This window comes from Podarcis vaucheri (genome assembly GCF_965113315.1).
Source record: "Podarcis vaucheri genome assembly, chromosome: 3".
Taxonomy (NCBI): domain Eukaryota; kingdom Metazoa; phylum Chordata; class Lepidosauria; order Squamata; family Lacertidae; genus Podarcis; species Podarcis vaucheri.
In genome coordinates, this window is record NC_138761.1 from 123,718,218 (window position 1) to 123,735,267 (window position 17,050).

Below are 17,050 nucleotides of genomic sequence, written 5' to 3' on the forward strand. Positions count from 1 at the left end.
TTGCAACTGCAGTGAGCAGTATCTATATTATGCTAGATACTGTCTCTAGCAAATCATTAAACCATCCAGTAAAAAGTGTGCCGCATTGGCCCTCTGATTTTGTTTTCTTCTCCTCAACTATTCAAAGCTGTTCATTGGGTTATTTGCCTTTCAGCTTAATGTTTACTCAAGTGAGTGGTGCCCACTTCCTCAAACTATTGATTTCAGGAGCAAATTCAAACTCTCTTGAACCTGCTTGCAGACCTGTCACCCAGGTTATGTGTAAAATTAATCTGTTATAATGGGAGTGAAGGGCAGCATTGTGAAATCATTTGCAGATGAAATTATTCAACTTTAATTAGGAACAACTGCATTTAGTTTGAAAGTGCCCAGTATTTCCTGAACATTCTCCCATTGAAACACTCAGACATATTTTTCTTTTTAGCATAGTTTTTATTCATTTTCATCTTGAAACTGTTTAACATGATGGCATTAGGGTATATCTTTGTATACATTAGAGCATATGACATGCAAGAATGTGAACAAGGAAGGACAATAACTAAACTGTACATCCTCTCATAGTGCCTAAATCCATTCCTACAAAGGTTATGGGGCCCAGTGAAGACAAAATTCAAAGTATTATAGTGGGCGTGGCTGGATTTTCTTAAAAGAGAAGAGACATTCAAACTAGACATTTTTTCTATTTCCTGGTGAGACCATGGAGACTCCCTCTTCATAGCTCCCTCTTCCCTCTCAGAGCAGAAGCTGGGCGGAGAAGGTTTTGAGTTTTTCCTCTTGTGGAGATTGAAGTTTTGATTTTGAATTTGACACATTTCCACCATTTTCATTTTTCATGTGACCAGTCAGAATTCCATTGATGAGGGAAGCCTTAAGCTACCCAGACTCTCAGAGAAAGTTCATTCAGATACAGGGAGGAGATGGAAGATGGTTGTTTAATTCTAAGCCAGAAGCAGAAAGCCACTGAACTAATTGACAGCATGGAGATAGCAGAAGCAAACCCAGTTGCCAGATCTATTATGACAGACTTTTTAAAGAACACGGAGGAAACAAAGCCATTGCCTGACATCAACAAATACAGTTCAGAATCAGCATACATTGCAGCCACAGATGTTAACATACCCAACTTCCTCAACCATTCCTCATAAGGCATGGTTTCCGGACCCTTTTTCGTCTCGGTCACAATACTCTGCATATCTACTTGGGAATATGAAAGGATATGTAAACATGGGAATAAATGAACCAGCTTTGTTGGTTGATCTCTATGCCCCAAGTGTCATAAGAACTCAGGGCCAGGTTTTAAATAAGAGATGCTCCAATGCTAGTTTCATGGTATTCAGCAGTATGGCAGGTAAAAGGGAACACTTAAGATTTGTGACAAAGCACAGATCAATTCCACCCATAGGCTACTCAACCCAAATACCCAAGCCAGGAGTTTGTGAGTCTTAGAAACGTGGCAGAGCACAGAGCTGGTGGGGCATGGGCGATGTTGTAAGCCCAACAGCAGGAGTAAGGTCCAGGTCTTCTTGAGATGTTCCAGGGGGTGGCTGGAAGGTGAATTTCTGCAGGAGACTTGTGAAGAAGAGGAAGAGCTCCATTTTGGCAAGAGTCTCACCTATACATGCTCTCCGACCTGTAAGGAAACATAGGCAGCAGAGAAACTGGGTTTAGCAGTTGCTTAATAACATCCCTAATATTTTGAAGCAGAAGGAAATGCAGAGATAAAATAACAGCTCACGGTGCCCATCTTAAAAGAATTATGAACTCCCAATACTAGCCATTCTGCAATGCTGAAAACTGGGGGGGGGGGTGTCTTTTCAGCCTGAAGGCCCCATTCCCTGGTGAGCAACATTCCAGGGGCCGCCCACCAATGGTGGCCAGATCTAGTGGCATAAATGGCCACAGCAACAGATGTGATTCTTTCATTTGCACAATAGGCTACATTGCAGACATGTAAAAATCCCATTGACTAAGCACACACTGCAGATATACACAAAAGTAGAAAAAAAGTTACCCGTAGAGAAAGGCATGAAAGCATCTCTCTTTACGAATTTTCCATCAGAATTAAGAAAATGCTCAGGATAGAATTTATGTGGTTTCTCCCATTGAGATTCATCATGCAGCACAGAGGACAGCAATGGTATGATGAATGTCCCCTGCAAAGGCAAAAGAAGAGTTATTTTAAAATAAAGTATATTCCTCTACAATAAATATTGAGTGCAAGAGAAATGAGATTTGAGTTCATTTGAGAAATGCCATTAGTCTGACAAACTTAACATATAAACCATGATCCCCCACTAGAAATGGTTTAATTTCCAACCTTGTGCTCCTTCCCACTGAGATCTGTTTAATGGGTTGAAGCTGATGCCTGACACCTTCCGAAGGATAGATTGCATGCTTGCAGTGCAATCCTATACAAGTCTGCACAGATGTCACCCACACTGAAGTCCAAGGGGCTTACTCCCAGGAAAGCCTTTAAATATATTGTAACTAGTGGGCAGCAGTTTAGTGAAATGGATCACCTTTGGAATGAAGTAGCCATTGAGGGTAACATCTGTAGTCGTGGCATGTGGCAGGTTGGTTGGGTTAACATTGGCAAATCTCTGGATCTCATGGACCACGGCATCTGTATAAGGCATTTTTGTTCGGTGTTCAATCCTTGGCTGAGAAGATCCAACCACCTTTGCAATTTCTTCTTGGACCTTTACTGGCAGCAACAAAAAGAACAACGTTTATTTTTCTGCTCAGCTTATCTCTTTTATTTTGGCTGGTTCTCCAATTCTGTCGACTCACAAATTCAATCTCTAGAATATGATACAGGTATTTTTAAAACAGGACAAACATTTTAGCCAATAACCTGATACACTGAGGGAGAGAAATTCATCCAGGATGATTATTAAAATATCACCGCTGGGAATATCCTGAAGTGGTATGTTTTACATTTAAAGGTCAAAAACAAAGATTTCGTGATCCTACAGAGCCAGACAAATTTTGGAGAAAATATGGGCAAGAGTTAGCTGGAGAAAGAGCATTTGGAAGGGAAGCTGGACAGGAAGAGGAAGATTCAAGAGAAGTGGAGGTGAAAGAGAAATGAATATGGAACAAGATGGTTTTGAAAATCCTAACTTGAAATATAAATAGGCTAAATAATAAGACTAAATGAAGAAAATTGAACATGTTGCAAAGAAGTTAAACTTGGATAAATAAAAGTTAAATAAAAGGGTAGGAAATGACTTTGTACCTTCTGATACAACAAATAAGAGAGGAGTTGTAATGTGTATAAAACCAGGGTTGGACCCAAAGCAATTATTCAAAGATGAACATGGAAGAATATTGATAACTTAGATACCGTCACATGGAGAAAAAGTATTATTAACGCATTAGGTGTGTATGCACCTAATGAGAAAAAAAATACTATTTTTAAAAGAGGCTGGAAGAAATATTATTTGAACATTTGAATGAAAAGGTGATTTGGATGGGCGATATGAATGGTGTAGCCTCCCTGGATTGGGACAGGACTAGGAGAAAAAATGAAACAAAAGAAGGCAAGCTACTGAATGCCTTTTTTAGGATGACTGACAATTTAAGTTTAATTGACATTTGGAGAGAAAGACACCCAAAGGACAATGTACATTTTATTTGACTGCGAATTATTCTGCAAGCTGAAAAGACTCTGTATGGACTTCTAAAGATTTGTATTCTAAAGTAAAGAGGGCAGAAATTCTATCAAGAACATTATGAGACTATGACTCTATAATAGTGGAATTAAGAACAGGGACAAGTTTCCCGAAGAGATGGAGACTAAATGAAAATTTATTAAATGATCAAGAAATATTAGAAAAAGGGGCAAAAAATTAAAGGGTTATTTTGAAATTAATTTGAACCAAGAGGCAGATTCAAAGGTGGTACGGGATGCCCGTAAAGTGGTAATGTGGGGTGTTTTTTGGTTTTTTGTTTACACAGCGAAGCGCATACAGAAGAAATATGAGAGCAGAAAAAAACAAGAAATTTTAGGAGAAATAAAAGGAAAAGGAAAAGAATTAATAAATCCCTCTCAAAAAGAGATAGTGAAACAGGATAACGAGATGTTGCAATTGCAATATTCAATGATAATAAACAAGGAAATAGAGTGGAAAATTAAATATTTAAAACAGAAACAATTTGAGAAGGCTAACGAGCCAGGGAAACTATTATGTAGGTAAATAAAGAAGAAACAAGAAAAAACCTGCATTTATAGAATAAATGCAGGAGGTACAGTTGTGGAAAATCCGAAAGAAATAAGAACATCATTTCTTAATGGACCTGTCACAATGATGGAATTATAGCAAGCTATTTTACACGCAAAATTAGGGAAGGCACCTGGATCTGATGAAGTTTCAGCAAATCATTATAAGAAAAATTACAAGATTACCTAATGCAACCTATAAAAGATATTATGAATATCTCTTTGAATATAGGAGAGTTACCCAAATCCCGGAAGAGTGCATACATAACTTTGATTCATAAGCAAAATAGAGATCCAAAGCTGGTTAAGAGCTATCGACCTATTTCATTGTTGAATAACAATTATAAACTGTTTTCAGACATATTAGCTAATAGGTTGAAAACTGTATTAAAAGTGGGAATCCATCAAGATCAGGCTGGATTTTTGCTGGGAAGACAAATGAAAGATAATAATAATAGAAACATAATTGATGTAATAAAATATTTAGTAGTGAGAAATGAAAAACGGGCAGCTTTAATATTTTTAGACTCTGAGAAAGCATTTGACAATGTCCCCTAGGACTTTATATATTTAAAGCTTTGGAATACAGTGGAACCTCTGGTTACGAACTTAATTCATTCTGGAGGTCCGTTCTTAACCTGAAACCGTTCTTAACCTGAGGTTATTTTGAAATTACAGTGGTACTTCAGTTTTTGTACATAATCTGTTCAGGAATACTGTTCAAGTTCTAAAACATTCAAAAACTGAGTCACAAATGGCAGTCTGGGAATTTAATAGAGAAAACTGAGAAAAATAACATATACACTCAGAGGAAGCCATTCTAAAACTATAATGTTCCTCAACGAAGATGTTTGGAAACTGAGGTACCACTGTATTTTAAACCAAGAGACAGATTTAAAGGTGGGATGGGATGCAAGTAAAGTGGTAGCGTGGGGGCGTTTTTTTACACTCCAAAGGGCATAGACAAGAAATAAAGGAGAGCAGGAAAAAACAAGAATTTTTTACAAGAAATAAAAGGGAAAGGAAAAGAATTAATAAATTCCCCTTGCAAAGAGATAGTGAAACAGGAAATCAAGATGTTGCAAATGCAATATTCAATGATAATAGATCAAGAAATAGAGAGGAAAATTAAATATTTAAAACAGAAACAATTTCAACAGGCTGACAAGCCAGGGAAACTATTAGCTTGGCAAATAAAGAAAAAACCTGCATTAATAGAATAAATGTAGGAGATAGAGTTGTGGAAAATCCGAAAGAAATAAGAAATTGACACTGAGCTTGGTAAAAGCAGAGATTCTGAACAAATCTCTCTCAGACCATAATCCAGTTACTATACACATACAATTTAAAAAACATACGAGAGGTAGGTGGAGGATGAATGATGAGGTATGGAGAGATGAGCAAAAGGTGAATAAAATGAGGGAATTGTTGAAGGAATTTTTCGAAATTAATGAGAGACATGGGACTGACAGGAAAATCATTTGGGATACCAGTAAAGCCTATATGAGAGGAATTGGAATACAACAATACAATACAACAAATGGCAAGAATAAGGAAGGCTAAAGCAAATGATACTATGGAAATCAATAAACAGATAAGGGAGAATGAAAAAGAATTGTTTAAAAATCCAAAACAAGAAAGTATAATCCAAAATATTAAAATTCTACAATCCCAACTAATTAATTTAATAAACAAAGAGGTGGAAAATAAGATCAAATGGACAAAACAAAGGTATTTTGAATCGGCAAATAAACCTGGTAGAATGTTGTCTTGGTTAACAAAGGAGAAACAAGCGGATAGGGTTATAATAAGATTATTGAACAAGGAAAAGAAATTACAGATCCAGACCAAATAAAAACGATGTTTAGGAACTTTTATAAAAAATTATATGAATTGGAAGGTAAGGATAAGAATAAAATTAAAGAGTATGTAAGAGAAAACAAAATCCCTGAAATAGATGGTAAGGAATTTAGCAATTTAAACTCGTGCATAAGCTCGGAAGAAATAAGAGAAGTGATAAGGAAAATGGAAACTGGGAAATCACCAGGCCCAGACGGAATACTGACTATTTATTACAAGAAACTAGAAGAAGTAGTAATCTCTAGAGTTAAAAAGATGAGATAATGGAAGAAGGGAAAATCCCTGATGTTATGTACTGAAGTTCTCACCCTGGGCCAGCAAGGGGATACTGTAGATAGTTCAGGTCCACATATGCAAATAAGGGATCGAAAGTGACATTCAATGATTGGCTAGTTACAGAAAATGGTTCCTGTTGCGTTCTAGTGGAGCTCTATATAAGCAGGCTGGCTGAACCCTTCAGTTCAGTTCTGTTCTGGCCTGTGAATAAACAAGAGCTGTTTGAAGAACCGCTGTGTCGTCTGATATGTTCACCCACAACTTAACATCTGACTCTTGGCATGAAGCGTTGATAACCATACAGCGGTACCTCGGGTTACATACGCTTCAGGTTACATACGCTTCAGGTTACAGACTCCGCTAACCCAGAAATAATACCTTAGGTTAAGAACTTTGCTTCAGGATGAGAACAGAAATCGTGCAGCAGCGGCGCAGCGGCAGCAGGAGGCCCATTAGCTAAAGTGGTACTTCCGGTTAAGAACAGTTTCAGGTTAAGAACGGACCTCCGGAACAAATTAAGTACGTAACCAGAGGAACCACTGTACTACCAAAACAAGGAATGGACCCAAACATTATAAAGAACTACAGGCCAATTTACTAAGACCTTGGCAGGATTAATGTAAAAACCTGCAGTTTCAATATATATATTGGATATATATGGGAATATATATCTAAAAGAATATGTTGAGATAATTTGGAGTACACAGGAAGATGAAACGAAATGCAAAGAACCACAGAAAGAGGGTGAAGCGAGATCAGATTAAAATGTTAAACTTATGATTGAATATTATAAATATTTTCGCTCTTTGATAGTTACATATAACTGAAATTAAGCTTTCTCAGAATGATGGGAGCCAACCCAATGAAAAACACTCACTCTGAATTTCAGGATATTTCATCATTAGTAACAGTCCCCAGCGCAGTGTGGTAGCAGTGGTCTCTGTGCCAGCAGCAAATAAGTTGGCCACAATAACTATTAAGTTTCTGTTGTGGAAATAAGCATTCGTCTTGTTTTTCTTCTCCTCCTGGGATGCAAAGAGTATGAACTGGTTAAAAAGAATGGAGTGAGAAAATTTCATGTGCAAAGAAAAGAATGAATAACTGACTGGACCCGATGATCCAAAGTATCATTTCATATCACCCCAATCACTGAGCAGTGAGACATTCCAGGTTTTTCAGACTATGCCATCATGGTGGTATAGGGTTTATTTACACACATATATGTTGTTGTTGTTTAGTCGTGTCCGACTCTTCGTGACCCCATGGACCAGAGCACGCCACGCATATATATGTGCGTGTAAATACATATACATATACATATACATATACATATACATATACATATACATATACATATACATATACATATAACCCAAGCCTAAGATGGAGGGGCTTAGCATCAATACCCCAAAACGTCTTGCTCCTCCATAGTCACAGCTGAGAGTGGAGATCAGGGAAGCTTGCCAATCCAGCTCTTTGATCCAGTTTTCTCGATCAGGGATTTTTTTCAGAAATGCTGGTGAGCACACAACCTTTGCCCCTGCAGAGGCAACTTCTGTAACACATTAACAACGGCTGACTATTGGGAAATGGTAGGAAGTATGCCAGGTTGGTCCCTTCTGAAGTGAGACTTCCTGACTACAACTTATGCATTCACTTGCAAATATACCCTGAAAACACGAATTGAAAATGTCAACGTTTATTCTGCTCCAACTTAAACGATTCCATTACCTCTTGCTGTCGGATAAGAAATGTGTCAATAAAGCTCCTCTGGTCATTTTCATCCAGATCTCTGAGGTGTTTTATGAAGGTGGCATTTATGAAGGCAAACAGCTCATCTCTGTTTTGGATGACAGTCTTACGAGCCCCCAGAAGAAAACCAAGAGCAGGAAACATGTTATACAGCTGAAAGGATAAAAATGTGAAAAAAAGAAAAAGAGACATTAGGAAAGCTCAATGCAGTTCTCTCAACTGCGTCTCTCAAAGCATGGTTGTCCAAATACAAACAAAACTCTTGAATGGCATTTGAAATGGGGTTAGGGCTACCTCAGGACTGCATAATTTATGTGCAACCCCAGGATAATACACTATGGCAGTTCTCCTCTGGAGGTTCATCTTCAGAGAGGGAGAACTGCCCTTGGAGGCCCCAGCTCTACCTCTCCTTTAAATCAGAACCAGTGAAGGCGGTGAAGGTCCTGTGTGAGTGCCTGGAGGCGGTTGGAGGATGGATGGCGGCTTACAGATTGAGGTTGAATCCTGACAAGACAGAAGTACTGTTTTTGGGGGACAGGGAGCGGGTTGGTGTGGGGGATTCCCTGGTCTTGAATGGGGTAACTGTGCCCCTGAAGGACCAGGTGCGCAGCCTGGGAGTCATTTTGGACTCACAGCTGTCCATGGAGGCACAGGTTAACTCTGTGTCCAGGGCAGCTGTTTACCAGCTCCACCTGGTACGCAGGCTAAGACCCTACCTGCCCGCGAACTGTCTCGCCAGAGTGGTGCATGCTCTAGTTATCTCACGCTTGGACTACTGCAATGCGCTCTACGTGGGGCTACCTTTGAAGGTGACCCGGAAACTGCAATTAATCCAGAATGCGGCAGCTAGACTGGTGACTGGGAGTGGCCGCCGGGACCACATAACACCGGTCTTGAGAGATCTGCATTGGCTCCCAGTACGTTTCCGAGCACGATTCAAAGTGTTGGTGCTGACCTTTAAAGCCCTAAACGGCCTCGGTCCTGTATACCTGAAGGAGCGTCTCCACCCCCATCGTTCTGCCCGGACACTGAGATCCAGCGCCGAGGGCCTTCTGGCGGTTCCCTCATTGCGATAAGTGAGGTTACAGGGAACCAGGCAGAGGGCCTTCTCGGCAGTGGCGCCCGCCCTGTGGAACGCCCTCCCATCAGATGTCAAAGAGATAAATAATTACCTGAGATTCAGAAGACATCTTAAGGCAGCCCTGTTCAGGGAAGTTTTTAATATGTAACGCTGTACTGTTTTTAACACTGATTGTGAGCCGCCCAGAGTGGCTGGGGAAACTCAGCCAGATGGGCGGGGTATTAATAATAATAATAATAATAATAATAATAATAATAATAATAATAATAATTTATTATTTATACCCCGCCCATCTGGCTGGGCCTCCCCAGCCACTCTGGGCGGCTTCCATAAAAACCAAAAATACAATAAAATATCACACGTTAAAAACTTCTCGCAATGAGGGAACCGCCAGAAGGCCCTCGGCGCTGGACCTCAGCGTCCGGGAAGAATGATGGGGGTGGAGACGCTCCTTCAGGTATACTGGACCGAGGCCGTTTAGGGCTTTAAAGGTCAGCACCAACACTTTGAATTGTGCTCGGAAACGTACTGGGAGCCAATGCAGGTCTTTCAAGACCGGTGTTATATGGTCTCGGCGGCCGCTCCCAGTCACAAGTCTAGCTGCTGCATTCTGGATTAGTTGTAGTTTCCGAGTCACCTTCAAAGGTAGCCCCACGTAAAGTGCATTGCAGTAGTCCAAGCGGGAGATAACCAGAGCATGCACCACTCTGGCGAGACAGTCCGCGGGCAGATAGGGTCTCAGCCTACGTACCAGATGGAGCTGGTAAACAGCTGCCCTGGACACAGATTTGACCTGTGCCTCCATGGACAGCTGTGAGTCCAAAATGACTCCCAGGCTGCGCACCTGGTCCTTCAGGGGCACAGTTACCCCATTCAGGACCAGGGAATCCTCCACACCTGCCCGCCTCCTGTCCCCCAAAAACAGTACTTCTGTCTTGTCAGGATTCAACCTCAATCTGTTAGCCGCCATCCATCCTCCAACCGCCTCCAGACACTCACACAGGACCTTCACCGCCTTCACTGGTTCTGATTTAAAAGAGAGGTAGAGCTGGGTATCATCCGCATACTGATGAACACCCAGCCCAAACCTCCTGATGATCTCTCCCAGCGGCCGCATGTAAATGTTGAAAAGCATGTGGGAGAGGACAGAACCCTGAGGCACCCCACAAGTGAGAGCCCAGGGGTCTGAACACTCATCCCCCACCACCACTTTCTGAACACGGCCCAGGAGGAAGGAGCGGAACCACTGTATAACAGTGCCCCCAGCTCCCAGCCCCTCAAGACGGTCCAGAAGGATGCTATGGCCGATGGTATCAAACGCCGCTGAGAGATCCAGCAGAACTAGGAAACAGCTCTCACCTTTGTCCCTAGCCCGCCGGAGATCATCAACCAATAATAATAAATTATAATAATAATAAATTATTAATAAATTATTATTATTATTACTTCTGATATTAATTATTATTAATACATCATTAATAAATTATTATTATTATTATTATTATTATTATTATTATTATTATTATTATTACTATTACTTCTGAGCCATCATGGAAGATACAATCACTTCTTCTTCCTCGTCCTTGGAGTCCCGATGGCAGTGAGGCCAGGAAGCGTGTTGTTACAGCTTGGTCTCTCCCACAAATGCAAGTCAACACTGGCTGTTAATTGCTAAAACAACAAACTAGGACGGAGCTCCTCTACTCATCGTCCTCCCCAGAAGATACAGTTGCCCAGACTGAGCTCCTCCCCCTTCCCCCGAACGGAAGCTCCCACCTTTTCTTCCGGTGGCAGCTCTGCCACTTTTGAAATCCTACGAGATTTGGCAGAGAGTATTTCCTGCATTCCAATGTCTTGCCCACTATTGGAGTTCTCACACCTCTGTCACTCCCTTTGCTCAGAGCTCAGATTACAGCTGCTTTCCCCCTCCTCTCTGCTTTCTGCTGTTAACTGTCCTCTCCCTGTGCTTCTTCTCCTCCTGCCAGAATCAGAGCTTCGCTGACACGTGTTTGCAAAAGAGACTTTGTTGTAGTTACGAGATGACTGTGCCGTGTGAGTTTTCTAAATATTTCGAATCACCAGCAGGTATCTCAAGGTATCTATATTCTGTGTTTTGTACTGAATCCTGAACAATATACAATAACCATGTTGCCCTGCCCACTTTGCACACACTGCCATTACAATGAACTGTTTGTTTGTTTGTTTGTTTGTTTTAATTGTAAAAAATAGATTACCGTGACTGAAGGGCTTCCGAAAAGCCGGATATTTTCATTGTTCAACTTCAGAAGTCTTATGTATGTGGAATCTTCATAATCAAATCGCTTGTCTAGTAGTATGGACACTATAATATTGGCAACAGCTGCATTCATAATTGAGGTGGTTTCAAATGGGTTACCTAGACATAAACAGTTAAACAAAAATATTCTGTTGAAATTCCAAGTATGGAAAGGACATTGTTTTTAAGTCTGCTCATTGTTGCCTTAAATCCCTACTGGCAGCTTACCCATGTGTAGACCTCCTTTATCAAAGAAACTGATCCTAAGTGCTGCTGGACGTGGCCATAGCTGGGCTAAGAAATGCTTGGAAGTCACAGGAGTTGTTGCAGTGCAATCTGCACATTACAGGAACAGACCAATTGCAGGGAACCCTGGGAGCTGTGCTTCTGGAAGTTAGGAATATGTAACACAATAGTCTTGGCACCTTTAAACTATGGTAGTGTAGCTATGCACCAGAGGAAAACACCAACCCACCTTCATAAGATTCAAATTTCTTTATCAGGACACTGCATTCCTCAACAATTCTATCTTCTATGGTCCTCTTTCCCATTCCGTAGTCCCGTAATGTGCTCAAAGCAAACCGCCGCATGACTTTCCAGTTCTCACCATTAGACAAAGTTACACCTAAAAATGGGAGGAAAGGTTTTATGTCTGCATGGCCATTGCACCAAAATATCAATAAATTGTGTTCTGCATTTCTTCCATGGAACTGAGAATGGATCCCAGCTATTCTCCCATTCAGATTTCGGAGCTGGCAGCTGTGCCATCAGAGCAAGAACTGAGAACACACTCATCTTACAAACCATTTCTTGGGAACAGATTGTGTTCACCTTGTGGGACCTGTGTGTGTCTGCAAGCATTACAAGTTCCAATAGAAAGGGAGGTGCCTCACCTAAGCCTTGTGCAAGCTCTTGAAACATTGGAACGATGGGCCTGTCAGCAAATGCGTCCGCCTGATTAACCAGAGCCTCCTTTACTGTCTCATATCCTGTCAACACCACAGTTTTCCGGGGTCCCATTTGGATGCTGAAGACAGGGCCATACTGCTTTGACAACTGGAATTCAACAGAAGAAAAAGTGAGAAAGAGAGTTCTGGCATACCCAAAGAATATATTAATGTACATCATCTCTGAAAGAACCAAGACTGCATTAGCTTGCACATTTACGTAAGAGAAAAGACTCTTTTATACATTCCACAGAATCTAGTAGCAAAGTTTTACTATTATTTTCAGCTTTTTTCAATAACTACTATTGAACTTAGTAGAAATTACTTCCATGTCATTGTGCCTTGGACCGAGCTGAAAACATATGCCTTAAGAATAGTAATTTTGTGGAATGAATTCCCTTTTTGTATCTTTGCAAATCACCATGCAAAACAGAATCCAAATAACATAATGATAAAGTAAAAGAGCATTGTCTATGCCACAATGGTCTTCAAGACATTTGTTACTAATAGCTGTAGCAGCAACAGTTGCTGGACTCATGATACAGCTGCTTAGCCTTTTCACCCAGCTCAGTAGACTCCACCATGGGAGCAGGGCCAGGGCGGGAGAGTGCTAGAATCCTCTCTAGTCAAGTTGCATGGGATCAATTCCAAACTGTTACCTCCAAGGACGTGGACAGGTTGCTTGGACGAGTGAAACTGACCACCTGTCTCCTTCATCCTTGCCCATTCTGGCTCATAAAAGCTCTGTGGGGTGGTGAATGCTTCCCTCTGTTAAGGAGCCTTCCCAGCTCCACTGAAAGTGGTGGTTATAAAACCACTTATTAAAAAACAAATCTTTGGACCTAGCTAATATGGTGAACCACCACCCAGTCTCAAATCTTCCATCCTTGGGCAAGGTGATTGAATGGGTGGTTGCTGAATAACTCCAGGCACGCCAGGATGATTTATTTTGAAATAAATCTATGTTCATTGTGGTTAACCAGATTCCTAAATACTTAACTTTTTTGACTACTTCTATACCGATTTCCTGCTGCAACATATCAACCAAGTCTTGTTTCATATTTTTAACTAATATTTTAGTCTTCCTTTTGTTTAATTTAAAACCTGCTACTTGTCCAAATTGTTCTATTTCTTTAATAACTTCTTTGGCATTATTTAATGGTTCTTCTATAGTTAGTACCAAGTCGTCTGCAAAGACTTTCACTTTATGTTCTTTCCGGCCAACTGAAATTCCTTTTATTTTCTCATTTTCTCTTCCAGTACCAATATGAATAATAGTGGTGAGGGCAGACACCCTTGTCTTGTACCTTTTGTAATTTCAATATTTTCAGTTATTATATTATTTACTATCAATTTTGCTTTTTGATCAGAATATATAGCTTTTATACCTTTTATAAACAATTGTCCAATGCCCATTAATTCAATATTCTTTATCATAAATTCCCAAGATATATTATCAAAGGCCTTTTCTGCATCTACAAACATTAACATCACTTGTTTATCATTCCTGGCCGTCAGATATTCAAACAAATTAAGTTCTTAAACCAAAGGTAAAGGTAAAGGTAAAGGGACTCCTGACCATTAGGTCAAGTCATGACCAACTCTGGGGTTGTGGCGCTCATCTCGCTTTATTGGCCGAGGAAGCTGGCATACAATTTCCGGGTCATGTGACCAGCATGACTAAGTCACTTCTGTTGAACCAGAGCAGCACATGGAAATGCCGTTTACCTCCCCCCCGGAGCGGTAGCTATTTATCTACTTGCACTTTAACGTGCTTTCAAACTGCTAGGTTGGCAGGAGCAGGGACCAAGCAGTAGGAGCTCACCCCGTCGTGGGGATTCGAACCGCCGACCTTCTGATCAGCAAGTCCTGATTTAACCCACAGTGGTTTAACCCACAGTGCCACCAGGTTCCACTGTATATATTTCAAGGTGTGTGTGTGTGTGGGGGTGACAATAAACCCACACTGGGTATCACCTGACCTTGCTATGCCACTGTTGGCTCCGGGTACGTTTCCAAGCACAATTCAAAGTGTTGGTGCTGACCTTTAAAGACCTACATGGCCTCGGCCCAGTATACCTGAAGGAGAGTCTCTACCCCATCATTCAGCCCAGACACTGAGGTCCAGCTTTGAGGGCCTTCTGGCGGTTCCCTCACTGCATGAAGTGAGGTTACAGGGACCCAGCAGAGGGCCTTCTCGGTAGTGGCACCCACACTGTGGAACGCCCTCCCATCAGATGTCAAGGAAATAAACAACTATCTGACTTTTATAAGACAACTGACGGCAGTAGTTTTTAGGTAAGTTTTAATGTTTAATGTTTAATGTTTTATCCTGTTATTAATCTGTTGGGAGTTGCCCAGATTGGCCAGGGAAACCCAGCCAGATGGGCGGAGTATAAATAATAAATTATTATTATTATTCAGTTGTGGCAGCACAAATATTTGCTAGGAATACTCAGAAAACCAGAAAAAATAGGCAGTTGTAAGGATAACGTGGGTGGTGCTGTGGGTTAAACCACAGAGCCTAGGACTTGCCGATCAGAAGGTCAGTGGTTCGAACCCCTGTGATGGAGTGAGCTCCCGTTGCTCAGTCCCTGCCCCTGCCAACCTAGGAGTTCAAAAGCACGTCAAAGTGCAAGTAGATAAATAGGTACCGTTCTGGTGGGAAGGTAAATGGCGTTTCCGTGCGCTGCTCTGGTTCACCAGAAGCGGCTTAGTCATGCTGGCCACATGACCCGGAAGCTGTATGCCGGCTCCCTCGGGCAATAAAGCGAGATGAGCGCCGCAACCCCAGAGTCGGCCACTACTGGACCTTATGGTCAGGGGTCCCTTTACCTTTAAGGATAAAAGTGATTATACCTTTAATGACACCTCTCAAATCTAATTTAGAAAGATAGGCTCAAGGAGGAGGCTGGGCTAGGCAAGGTTTGTACTAGCACTTTTACATCCTTGAAAATGGAGGCAGAGTCAAACGGGATTCGACACCAGACACCCCCAGACACCTTGTTCAAATTACCAGTTATAAATTACAACTAGGTTCTATGACTAGTTATTGGGAAAGATAAGAGAAGGTTCTGTTGCACACAAAGGAAAGATGAGATTTATAGGCTGTAAAAGAACAAAATGTATTATTATTATTATTATTATTATTATTATTATTATTATTATTACGCTGCTCATCTGACTTGGCTGCCCCAGTACTCTTCAGCTCAGCCTTGCCATGGGAAGAACTGGAAGCTTTACCTTTAACATGGTTCTGTAAGGCCTCTTGAGATCCATGATGTGGAGATTCCCAATGAGAGGTAAAGGCCTCGGTCCTGGTGGAAGATTTTGGGAGCTCTTGTTCCAGAAAGTGCCCAGTTTCAAAACAAAGGAAACCATAAGGATAAAGAGGAACAACGCTGGAATTGGCTCCGTCCAATCCATTTTGTTTCAGCAAGCAATTTTTGGGGGGTAGTGGTTCTAATGAAAGCCACAGTGCAATTCGGTCAACAACTGTGTCTACCAACTGCAATGAGCAGCCCATATATAATGTTATGTAATGTCTCTAGCGAATCATTAAACCATCCCTCCAATTTTTTTCTTCTCCACAACTATTCAGTGGTTATAATGAAAGCTACAGGGTAGTTTGGTCAAGGACAATGTCTTGCAACTGCAGTGAGCAGCATATATATTATGCTAGGTACTGTCTCTAGCAAGTCATTAAACTACCCAGTAAAATGGAAAGTGTCCTGCGTTGTTCCTCTGATTTTTTCTTCTTCTTCTCCACAATTATTCAAAGCTGTATATTGGATGTTTTGCTTTTCAGTTTAATGTTTACTCAAGGGGGTACTGTCCACTTCCACAAACTAATCCTTTCCAGAACAAATTCAAGATCTCTTGAATCTGGCTGCAGACCTGTCACTCAGGATTAGCTGTAAAATCAATCTATTATAATGGGTGTAAAGGGCAGCATTCTGAAATTCTTTGGAGTAATCATTGAACTGCATTCAGGGATGGATGTTACAAAGTGCACCAGTATGGACTTCCGGTGAGGCAAGATGGCAAGCGCCTAAGCAGCACGGAGCTTCTGAGGACCACAAGCACTAATGGCGCTGCCTGGATGGTGCCTGCACTGCCAACCCGGCCACTGCTGCCACCATGATTGGGGGGTAACCAGGGGTGCCCAACGTGACAACCAAGGAGGCCGTGAAGAGCCCCAAGCCACCTCCCAGTGGCCTCGACCCGGCTGGGACTGGGAGCATCCCAATGATAGCTGAGAAGAAGAAGAAGAAGAGTTTGGATTTGATATCCCGCTTTATCATTAGCCGAAGGAGACTCAAAGTGGCTCACAATCTCCTTTCCCTTCCTCCCACACAACAAACACTCTGTGAGGTGAGTGGGGCTGAGAGACTTCAAAGAAGTGTGACTGGCCCAAGGTCACCCAGCAACTGCATGTGGAGGAGCGGAGATGCAAACCCGGTTCCCCAGATTACGAGTCTACTGCTCTTAACCACTACACCAGGCCCGGAGGCCTCTGGAGCCAAACAGAAAAAAAGCAGAAACCTCCAGATAAAAACCTGGCAACCCAAAGGCCGACACGGTCTAAAAGACTTCTACAAAAACAACAAAGCTACAGAGCAGTTTGGTCAACAGCA

General features: G+C 41.5%; 1 protein-coding gene across 2 annotated transcripts; it reads right to left on the minus strand.

The window, feature by feature from the left end:
• Positions 1 to 1,427: 1,427 nt before the first annotated feature.
• On the minus strand, positions 1,428 to 16,042 carry LOC309528766 (cytochrome P450 2K6-like). 2 transcript variants are annotated; one of them, XM_082216402.1, is made up of 9 exons: positions 15,657 to 16,042; positions 12,360 to 12,522; positions 11,942 to 12,091; positions 11,426 to 11,586; positions 8,090 to 8,263; positions 7,236 to 7,404; positions 2,520 to 2,704; positions 2,012 to 2,153; positions 1,428 to 1,630 (listed from the first exon to the last, which is right to left on the minus strand). In XM_082216402.1, exons 1-9 carry the CDS (start codon positions 15,837 to 15,839, stop codon positions 1,443 to 1,445), a joined length of 1,515 nt encoding a protein of 504 aa, XP_082072528.1. In that variant the 5' UTR covers positions 15,840 to 16,042; the 3' UTR covers positions 1,428 to 1,442. The 2 variants fall into 2 exon arrangements, with proteins under 2 accessions (XP_082072528.1, XP_082072529.1); XM_082216403.1 differs by having other exon boundaries at positions 7,236 to 7,383; positions 15,657 to 16,037.
• Positions 16,043 to 17,050: the final 1,008 nt, after the last annotated feature.